General features: G+C 44.1%; 1 protein-coding gene across 7 annotated transcripts in view; it reads right to left on the bottom strand.

Annotated features, from left to right (window-relative positions):
* Positions 1-980: 980 nt before the first annotated feature.
* LOC112916239 (zinc finger protein 212) overlaps positions 981-11,386 on the bottom strand; it is a 61,197-nt gene continuing 50,791 nt past the window's right edge. For 2 of the 7 annotated variants that reach the window (XM_072764963.1, XM_072764965.1), the window contains exons 11-14: positions 6,766-7,153; positions 6,516-6,642; positions 4,400-4,489; positions 981-3,550 (exon numbers count right to left, since the gene is read on the bottom strand). In XM_072764963.1, coding sequence (XP_072621064.1) covers positions 2,688-3,550; positions 4,400-4,489; positions 6,516-6,642; positions 6,766-7,153 — 1,468 coding nt within the window. In that variant the 3' untranslated portion in view covers positions 981-2,687. Of the gene's footprint in view, positions 3,551-4,399; positions 4,490-6,515; positions 6,643-6,765; positions 7,159-7,625; positions 7,731-8,438; positions 8,729-11,386 lie in introns of those variants that run through there. The other 5 variants (XM_072764969.1, XM_072764966.1, XM_072764964.1 and 2 more) reach the window with 5 other exon arrangements.

Below are 11,386 nucleotides of genomic sequence, written 5' to 3'. Positions count from 1 at the left end.
ATCCGGTACTTTTTTTTCCCACAATGCAAAACAAAAACTGGTCACACATTAAAACATTCAATTGAAGGGCACCATGGTAGCTCAATCGGCAGGGAAGTCTGCTTCTTCCTCTGCCCCTCTTCCACTGCTCTTACTCATTCACTCTCTCTCAAATAAATAAATCTGGGCAGCCCAGGTGGCTCAGCGGTTTAGTGCCGCCTTCAGCCCAGGGCGTGATCCTGGAGACCCGGGATCGAGTCCCACGTCAGGCTCCCTGCATGGAGCCTGCTTCTCCCTCTGCCAGAGTCTCTGCCTCTCTCTCTCTCCTTGTGTCTCTCATAAATAAACAAACAGGGCAGCCCCAGTGGCACAGCGGTTTGGTGCCGCCTACAGTCTGGGGTGTGATCCTGGAGACCTGGGATAGAGTCCCACATCAGGCTCCCTGCATGGAGCCTGCTTCTCCCTCTGTCTGTGTCCCTGCCCCTCTCTCTCTGTGTCTATGAATAAATAAATAAAATCTTAAATAAAATCTTTTAAATATATATATATCTTTAAAAAAATAAATAAATAAAAACTTCAACTGGGGGATCCCTGGTGGCTCAGTTGGTTGGGCATCTGGCTCTTTGGTTTTGGTTCAGGTAGTAAGATTGAGCCCCATAGCAGGCTCCACACTCAGCATGTAGTCTGCTTGAGATTCTTTCTCCCTCTTCCTCACCCTCTTTTCCCACTCATGCTCTCTACATACATACATACATACATACATTCATACATATACACATACACACCACTCAATCTGGAGGTAAAAATAATCAAGGATGGAGTATAAGGAAATCTATGATGCAAAAGCTTAAGGGCAAGGGAGACTAGAAAGAATTTAAGAGAGCAGCAGCTCCTGAGGTTTTCCTACATATAACAAAGCTGAGCACCTCAGTTGAGCATGGCGCCTGCTCTATGACAACTTCCACGTTGTTTCTACACCAAGACAATCCAAGACAATCCTATACTTTATAGTGAGCCAAGTTTATTTTTATCTATTTCTTTCTTTTTATCCCCATATCCCACTCATTGCTCCCACAAGCAGCTGTAATGCGTTTAAGGTATAAGTCTGCATTTCCAAGTGTTCTTGTCAAATGTTTTGTGTACATGCATTTTTAATGTACATAAACTGTACTGTTATAAACCTCATTCAATCTCTAACATCTTCCCACTCAGCATTATACGCTGCTCTAAGCCAATGTCCCTAAGTGCTACCCAGTAGAGGCTGGCACACCTATCTTACCTGCCCTGTCTTCCTGCCATCTCCAAAAATCAATATGCAGGTTGTCTCCAGCCCTCAACCACCACACAGGGTCCCATGGATATTCTCATACATGCCCTCTGTCTGTCCTAGGTTTAAGTAAAAATGCAGGCCAGGCTGTGACTTCAGGCCTCTGTCACTGCTCCAGGTCAGCCACCTCCTACCTTGATGTTCTTGACAAAGGGAGAAAAATATCCAACATGGGGTTTTTCTTTTTGTTTTTGTTCTTGTTTTTTTGCTAGTAGCAAGTTTTATTCTAGGCAACTGCAAATCATCAAAGGAGACATTCACATATAGGAACCCGGGAGCCCAGTCCCATCTCCCCAAACAACAGTGGGGCAGGCATTCAACACTCCTAAGAAGCATTTTTGTGCTTTTTCTCCATCATCTCTGAACAGTCAATCCCAGAACTAATTTGAAAAACGTGTAATCTACACAATCTCAAGAAACAACTGGTGTAATAAGAACAAACTCCAATTCCCACTGGAACAAGTCAGACAACTGTAAGTAACAAAATAGTCTTCTAACCTGGGTGGCTGCAGAAACCAGCAAGGACCATGTTGGAAGAGGATTATGGTGAAAAACCTAGATTCCCAAGCAGCATCATGCTCTGGGCTCCGTCACAAGACTCTTCATTCCCAGCAGGGATTCTGAGGTTTACCTCTACCACTCTCCTCCTCTTGCTCCTCTAGATTCAGTTAGCCCCTTATGAGCAAAGACTCCCCCCCCCAAAAGAGGGAGCTCAGCACTCTGCCACCTGATCTCTGACCTTACTAAGTGTGGGTGGGCTAAAAGACCCCCATAAACAAATCCCTCCTAGAGGGTAGGCCCAGTCCCCATGTTAGGAACAACTTCTACAACACTGGAAATTTTTTAAAAAACAAGGATCAAGACTTTTTTGTTTTTTAAATCAACTAAACTCTAATTCCAAAAAAGTTTCCTCAAAACTTCTACTTGTTTTTAACAAAGAGACTACAAAAGAAGAGGAAAGAGAAGGTTAGGTCCCAGAACTCTCCCACACACCTGGTTTCTCCACTGGCCCAACCCAACCTCACAGGGAAGACCTAAAATGCTGGGACAGGACCTGGAACCAGCCACCAGTCCCTGGGGGGTCAGAGCCCACCGCAGCTCGCCACAAGCATCAGCCATGATGGGAAAACCAGAGCTTTGAAGGTGCCAGAGACGACAAGCTCCACAGCAGGGAGAGATGGCAGGGAGAGGAGTGGCCCTGGACTCCTCCTCTTCCACAGTTTTCAGGAGAGCCTCTGGGCTTGGCCTGGTGCTTGGCCAAGGGAAGGCAATCAAAGCAACTCTTCTCAGGAAAAAGTCCCTGACTCTGCACAGTGTCTCTTTGGGGGGACCAATGCCAGCCCCTTCTGTACCCCCCGGGACCGACGAGGGGCTGGCACCCTTAAAGCAGGCCATTGGGTCTCCCAGGCTCCAGAGCCAGCCCTCCCCGCTCCCGCTGGTGGATCTTCTGGTGCTGCAGAAGGTGCTGCTTCTGGACAAAGCTCTTCTCACACTCTGAGCAGCTGTAGGGCCGTTCTCCCGTGTGGATACGCTGGTGCCGCACTAGATCAGATGGGTGGCTGAAGCTCTTGCCACAGTAACCGCAGATGAGGGAACTCCGGCTTTTCCTCCAAGGGATGTGGCCGGGCAGGGCAACCAGGCTGTTAGGTGAGAACCTCTCCTGGACATAGTGGCCAGCACTAGGCCCCTCCTGCAGGTGGCAGCGCTGGTGGGTTACCAGGCTCACCCTGCAGCTGAAGCTCCTCATGCACACATCACATTGATGAAGCTTTGTCCTCTTGGACTGGGGCTTCAGTTGTGGCCTGGGTCTAAGGCTCTCCTCTGGCTCCGAAGCTGTGTAAGTCCCCCACCCTGAGTGGGTCTGCAGATGCGTAGCTAGCTGCTGCTTATAATGGAAGCTGATCTCGCACTCAGAACATTCATAGGGACCAGAGGTGTCCCTCTTCAGCTTTAGGCCCTGCCCACATTCCTGACCCAGGTGCACCTGCCTACTAGATTTCTGCTTCGGGGGACAGCTCAGAGTTCTGCCACTGCTAGAATCTCTACTGCCCTCAGTGGGATCCTCCAGATTAGTGTCCCCGGAGCTCGAATCCAAGAGGATAGAACCACCCTGACCATCCCAGAGTTCAGCATGCTCTGGGCTCAGGAAAGCCTGCTCTTCAGCAATGCCTGAGAACTCTCCAGGAAGATCCGCAGAGCCTTCCTGAGTGTACTGTATCTCCTGCTTGATCAGAACCCCTTCTGCTGCCGAGAGAAAGACCAACAAAAAAGATCACATTCTAGCACCTTCGGTTTCTTCAGAGCTAAACAAACATATGTGAATTTCAGAAGGGCTCAAATCAAAGTACCCCAGGATTAAGGGGATCAGGACAATTTGGAGAAGACGACTGGGTTCTAAGACTGAAAAACCAAACCTATATTCAGGTAGAGAAATCTGAATAGATTACTTTTCTAGAACAATGTTATAAATGGTAATTCTCTAAGCTTGTTCATAAATTTATACTCCATTCCTGTGAAAAATGACAAAATATACTATAACTAATTTAAGAGTGTTAAAGTAATAAATATGAATTATTTTAAAAAATCAACCACTCTTAAACCTAATATTCATTCATGTACCCAGCCTGTTTTCCTGCACATTCCCCCCCAAATAGCTGACTTATAAATGCTCTGCATGCCTCTCACCCAGACAGCTCCACTCCTAATATCTGACCAATCCTATCCTCAACCTCGAGGGTTTTCACTAGAGCTATTATGTACTCTACTCTGTATAGTAGAGAGGCATGAGGTAGAATATAGTCACAACACTTAACACTTAAGGATTCTCCACAGCAGTAATAACTGAAGACGCACATCTAATTAGATGAACTAACGAAAATTATAAAGAAATCTAAAATAATATCAGATGAGGTTGCTGATAATCAGCATTTGGCAGTTTAGCAGTTGGAAAACTTGTTATATTCAATAAAAAGAATATATATATATATATATATATATATATATATATATATATATATATATATTTAAAAAAGAAAGAAAGAAAGCTCGTTATAGGCTGTAGGGAGAGGGATGGAATATTCTGGATCCACTTACCTGGGTGGATATCACCAGGGCCTTCCTCCTCCAAGTCACCCAGCATCCCTGCACCCAATTCTGCTTCTCCTTCTGGCTGGCCAAGGACCTCTGGGTTGGAATAAGCACAGTGTGAGCCCAGGAGAGAGTAAAAGCTCACTGCACACTGGTCAACTGCCAATGAACACGGTAATCAATGTCAGGGCTGATATTAAAAGTTCAAAAGATTAAAAGGCTACTGTTCTTCCCACTTTCCCATCAGTGGCAGCTTGGGACAACTGGAAAATTATAGCCAGTTTGAAAAATCTATTCAGTCAGCTGCCTTCAGTGCTCCTTCATTAGTCACTGTGGCTCAGGCAGTCAGGCTCCAGAAATCCACTCCCCTTCTTCCCCACCCTGCCCTCACTTGTACACGGTCTCAAGTGCTGCCTCCTTTCAGCATATCTAACTTCATCTAGGCTGACACACTGCAAGGCAAAGCGGGGCACCATTATCCCCAGCTGGGACAGACAAGCAAGCAGCCACTAGCAGAGCAGAGAACTCAGCCCAGGTCATGCAGTCCCCTCTCACCCATCTGCTCCACACTCTGCTCCAGTTACACTGGCCTTTTTGACACAACTCTATGGACTTCAGTTTGAAAATATTTTGTCAGGGGCACCTAGGTGGCGCAGTAGGTTGAGCGTCTGACTTTTGGTTTTGGTTCAGGTCATGATCTCAGGGTCATGAGATCAAGCCCCGAGTCAGGCTCTGCACTCAGCTAGGAGTCTGCTTGTCCCTCTCCCTTTGCTCCTCTTTCTGCTCTCTAATAAATGAATAAAATCTTAAAAAAAAAAAAAAAAAAAAAAGGGCAGCCCCGGTGGCGCAGTGGTTTAGCGCCGCATGCAGCCTGGGGTTTGATCCAGGGGATCCTGGATCGAGTCCCACATCAGGCTCCCTGCATGGAGCCTGCTTCTCTCTCTGCCTGTGCCTCTGCCTCTCTCTCAATCTCTGTGTTTCTATGAATAAATAAATAAAAGCTTTAGAAAAAAATTTTGTCTACCAAAACCTACTTAATAATAGCTAATATTTTATATATAAGAATGTGTATCTATTAAGCAGCACTTCTAATTAACACAAAATAGACACTGAGCTCACAGGGACTGAATAGAATTCCAGCCAAATGCCAAGAAAAAAATTTGGTTAGCCTATGCTGCCTGGCTCATCTCAGATAACAAAGGATTTCTTTGTCACAAAGTTTGAAGTATGAAAAATAGCATGAGGAACCCTGGCCACATTATACCATAATGATGAAATCTTCTCTATTGGTAAATATTATCAAGAACTATGTGACCATAGACAAGAAATATAAAATACTCAACACCAAGACCTTTCCAAAAATCTTTATGGACTCCCATTTCTTTTCTTTTTCATTTTTCAAATTTTTTATTTAAATTCGAGTTAGTAACATATAGCATAATACTGTTGTTGCTTTTTTTAGATTTATTTGTTTATTTATTAAGATTTTATTTATTCATGAAAGACAGAGAGAGAGAGAGAGAGAGGGAGAGAGGCAGAGACACAGGCAGAGGGAGAAGCAGGCTCCATGCAGGGAGCCCAACATGGGTGGTACTAAACCGCTGAACCAACCGGGCTGCCCATAATATTGTTTCTAGGAGTAGGATTTAGTGATTCATCACTTACATTTAACACTCAGTATTCAACACAAGTGCGCTCCTGGGCAGCCCCAGTGGCTCAGCGGTTTAGCACCGCCTTCAGCCCCGGGATCAAGTCCCACGTCAGGCTCCCTGCGTGGAGCCTGCTTCTCCCTCTGCCTGTGTCTCTGCCTCTCTCTCTCTATCTCTCATGAATAAATAAATAAAATATATATATATTTTAAAAAGTGTCCTCCTTAATGCCTGTCATACATCTAGCCTAACACCTAACCTATCTCCCTCCATCAACTCTATTTGTTCTCTACTGTTAAGTGTCTCTTACATTCTCTCTCTCTTTTTTGGAGACTCCCATTTCTCAACCCAGCATGGACCAACAGATGAGCCAAAGCCACCTAGAATTATAGGTGTAATCCGAGTCACAAGCTACTTGGCCAGGGATATAAAGATACCTGAAAGAGAATTCCCGGGAGAAAAGTGCTACTTACTCAGAGAGACCAGAGTCTCATAGTTGCTCTTCATCACATTTCTGTAGACCTCTTTCTGCCAGTCATCCAGATTCTCCCACTCCTGCTCTGAGAAACAGACTCCATCATTTTCAAGTGACCTGGACACCTGAAATCACAAATAGTACACAATGAATGCCTCCAGTCGTAGCCACAAGGGAAAAGCCAGCAATTCAGAATAAAGGGCTTGGATCCCCATCTAGTCTGACTCTTAACCCCCAAGGGGACTGACTACCTTTGGAACTTCTCCATTGCTGCCCGGCGGCAGCCGCAACACCCAAAAGTTGCTGTTCCTCAGCAGGTTCTCCATGTTCTCCAGCCGCCTCTGCAGCAGCCCGTACTCCTGCAGCAGGGTTCCCAGCACAGCCCACTTGCCCTCCAGTTGGTTCCCAAACTCCACGGCGGTCTTCTCACAGTTTGCCAGCTTCTTCTCGGCCGTCCCCGTCCGCCCCTCCAGACTCTGTAGCCGGGCAGACTGGGCCTCCATCTTCTTCTCCACAGCTTGGATGGCGGCCACCACAGTCCAGAGAGAGAGCTCTGTAGTCTGCGGGTAAGAGCTTTTCTCTGTCGCTTGTGGGGGTGGCGTGGAAGAAGTCAAAGGTGTGGAACGGCGTTTCCTCCTGTGCTGAATGAAGAATCAGACCCAGGGTCAGTCAGTGTCAGTTCCAAATGTAAGGAAAGAAAACAATGGGTCCAAGAGTCATTAGAGCTACCTAGTTTCTACCTTTAAAAAAAAAAAAAAAAAAAAAAGTTTGTCCCACAAAGGTGAAATCATATTACACATAACATCTTACTATCTGCACTTCACACTTGACATTATTCTATAGTCTCTAAAACCAACAAAGACAATTCCTCAGCAAGACCTACTACAGGGCTCAACTCATTTACCTTTGCACCTGAGCAGCTAGTACAATGGATGACACCGACTAAATCCTTCATAAATGTTTATGGGCGTGATTTGATGAAGCCTACTGACATATTCCTTATGTGGTTCATTTTCATGATCTGTCCCTAACCAGGAAAACCACTACAGCTGACGCTCAACATTACTAAAGTCAACATATGGGAAGTCTCCCCACAGCCCCTGCTGACCCCATTTATATGCCATACACTTTCTTCAAGGCAGCTGCTCTATCCACAAGGACGACACTGAGAAGAAATAGCTTTGAAAGAATTGCAGTGGCAAGGACTTAGGGTCTGGAAAAGAAGGGACAAAATGAACATAAGTATCACAGAAATGAACATGTAAGCTTGGCCATGACCGACTCTAGTTACTCAACTCAGTTCTGATTGAATATGTGGGTTTAAAGCCTAACTGTGCCCCCTAAAAAAAGACTTAAAAGCTTAATGTAAAAAATAAATACAAATGAAACAAACAGGACACGTGACCTTTGGAGAGGCTCATTTTGTCCCATATTCTGCTTTTCACTTTCAGTGGCTCATCTAGCTTTCTGGAGCCTCCCCCTGCCTTTCTGAGGTCTGGCATTTTCTTGCTTGCTTAGCACTCTGTGCAAACAGGAAGGTGAGTCAAGATCTGAGCACTGAATAATTCCTCTCCACTTCCACATAGCAAAAGGCTGAAAAGAGGTGGTTTTTGTTTTGAACCACCTATCGAGATGGAAACAATTCAAATGTCCATCGACTGGTGAATCGATAAACTATGTTCCATCCATATGCTTTGTGATGAATTTTGTTGCCCCCCCCCCGCCCAAAAAAAGTTGAAGTCTCTACCCCCACTATTTTAGAATATGATCTGATCTGGAGAGAAGAATCTTTACAGAGGCAATCAAATTAAATTAGGTCATCCGATGGGCTATAATCAAATATGATGTGGTATCCTTATAAAATAGGGGAGATCTGGACAGACACAGATGTACACTTAGGGGAAATGATGTAGAGACACACATAGGAAGAACCATCCCATGACAATGGAGGTAGAGGTCGGAGTTCTGTTGCCACAAGCCAAGAAAATGCACGAGGGGCCACCAGAATCTAAGAGAAAAGCCTGGAACAGATTCTCTGTCATGGTAGTCCTCAGAAGGCACCAAGTCTGTGGACACCTTGATTTCAGACTTCCAGACTCCAGAACTGTAAGACAATACACCTTTGTGTAAGCCCCAATTTGCAATACTTTGATAGAGAAGCCTTAGAGTACTAATACACCATATAATAAAATACCGTTATATTATTAACACATTAAAGCTAATTCTATGTTAGTGATAAAAAGGGAACAAACTACTGATTCACCTAACAACATGGATGTCAAAATCATGCTACATCAAGGAAGCAAGACACAAATGCCACTTGACATGACATTCAGGAAAGGCAAAACTCGGACGCCTGGGTGGCTCAGTGGTTGAGCACCTGCCTTCAGCTCAGGTCGTGATCCTGGAGTCCCAGGATCAAGTCCCAAATCCGGCTCCCCATGGGGAGCCTGCTTCTCCCTCTGCCTATGTCTCTGCCTATGTCTCTGCCTCTGTGTGTCTGTCATGAATAATTAAAATCTTAAAAAAAAAAAAACTTAAAAAAGGGGGGAGGGGGACACACCTGGGTGGCTCAGTGGCTGAGCATCTGCCTTTGACTTAGGGAGTGATCCTGGAGTTCTGGGATCAAGTCCTACATCGAGCTTCCAGCATGAAGCCTGCTTATCCCTCTGCCTATATCTCTGCCTCTCTCTCTCTCTCATGAATAAATAAAATCTTTAAAAAAAAAAAAAAAGGAAAGGCAAAACTCTAAGGACAGAAATCAGATCAGAGGTTGCTAAGGGCTCGGGTTGGAGCAAGGAGAGTGAATGCAAAGAACACTTTCTGGGATGATGGAAATATTCTCTAATCTGGTAACATGATGATGGTTGCACATTTGTCAAAACTCAATTATATGCCTGAAGACTGAATTTTATTCTATGTACAAAAATTATCTCAATAAGCACAACTTAATATAGATACAGAGTATAGATCGAAGAAAATGTTAGCTGCCATGAACGATGCCATAAGCGTAAGTACAAAAAAACATGAGAATAGAAATAGAGTATGAAGGGGAAGAAAAATAATAATCCCAAACAAAACTGCAAACTAAGTAATTATGAGAGCAGAAATGCAGGTGGTTGGGGCACCTGGGTGGCTCAGTTGGTTAAGCATCTGCCTTAGCTCAGATCAAGATCCCAGGGTCCTGGGATTGAGCTCCTTGATGACTGGGGGAGACTGCTTCTCTCTCCTCCCCACTCAAACTCTCTCTTGCTATCTCTCTCAAATAGAAGAAATGCAGGTGGTCAAGAAGCAGTCAGGAGTACAAATACAACAAAGGGAAACCACTTTTTACCCACCAGGTTGACACACTTGAAAAAGAGGGCTAAGGAAGTACATTTGGAGCTGTCTAGAATATAAAACTGGGTACTTTTTTTTTTTAACTGGGCAGTTTTATAACACTCCTAGAGGGAATGAAAAATACTACAAATTTTATGGAAGAAAATCTCAGGGACGCCCAGGTGGCTCAGCAGTTAAGCACCGGCCTTGAGCTCAGAGCATGATCCTGGAGTCCCGAGGTCGAGTCCCATTATCAGGCTTCCCGCATGAAGCCTGCTTCTCCTCTGCCTATGTCTCTGTCTCTGTGTGTGTCTCATGAATAAAGTCTTAAAAAAAAAAAAAAAAGAAAATCTCATAAAAGTCACTCAAAACCCTTTCACCAGGATCCCTGGGTGGCTCAGCAGTTTAGCGTCTACCTTCGGCCCAGGACATGATCCTGGAGTCCCAAAATCGAGTCTCACATCGGGCTCCCTGAGTGGAACCTGCTTCTCCCTCTGCCTGTGTCTCTGCCTGTCTCTCTCTCTGCATCACTCATGAATAAATAAAATCTTAAAAAAACAAAAACAAAAACTAGCAATCCCACTCATGGTATTCTCTTATAAAAGCAAGTGGTATTATTTACTGACATCCATACAAAGATGATTACTGGTAATAGTCTTTGGAATAGTTAAAGCCTGGAAATAATCTAGAGGACTATTCATAAAAGAATGGTTAAATAAACTATGGCACAATCAAAAATGACACTATACTACCTTTAAAAATGAGTTAGACCTATACATATGGTTTGGAAGAGTTTTTCATCATACCCTACTAGCTAAAAATCCAACTTTTAGGGAAATATATTTATTATGATCCCACTTTCCTAAACAGAAAATTTGTGAGTATATGTTTTGTTTCACCCCACAGAAAGGTCTAGAAAGATATTCACCAAACTAAATTGTTAATATGACATCCTCAGGGAGAGGAGAGGAAGAGATTTTAATCTTTCCTTGTAAACTATTGCTTGACTTCTTCAATAAACATGTATTTTTTCATAATTTATTTTTTACATAAATTCCATTATTTAAGAATATTCCTGATCGCAGTGAAAAATACAAAAAGTGCCTTACAATGCCCATGCTTCTGGATTTTCTGGGGCATTTCTGTTTGGGTATTCTATCATACTGTCAGATCAAGTATACAATGGGCCTGCATCTGAAACCTGTTGCCATTAAGTATAAGACCGGTCCCTGTACCTAAGGAAGCTTCAATCTGCTTGAGTGAAACACAAAACAAATAACATTGTTTTTAAAGATTTTATTTATTTATTCATCAGAAACAGAGAGAAAAGCAAAGACAAAGGCAGAGGGAGAAGCAGGGTCCCTGTGGAGCACCTGATGTGGGAATCAATCCCGGGACCCAGGGATCACAACCCAAGCCGAAGACCCAAGTCAAACACAGAAGCTCAACCACTGAGGCACCCAGGAGCCCCAGAACAAGTAACATTCTAAAGTAGCATCTATCTAAGGTTGACTAGATAATATTTAAGAGGTCACCTCCAACTGAGATACC

Source organism: Vulpes vulpes, chromosome 7 (assembly GCF_048418805.1).
Source record: "Vulpes vulpes isolate BD-2025 chromosome 7, VulVul3, whole genome shotgun sequence".
NCBI classification, from domain to species: Eukaryota; Metazoa; Chordata; class Mammalia; order Carnivora; family Canidae; genus Vulpes; species Vulpes vulpes.
This window is presented reverse-complemented; position numbering and strand designations above follow the sequence as displayed.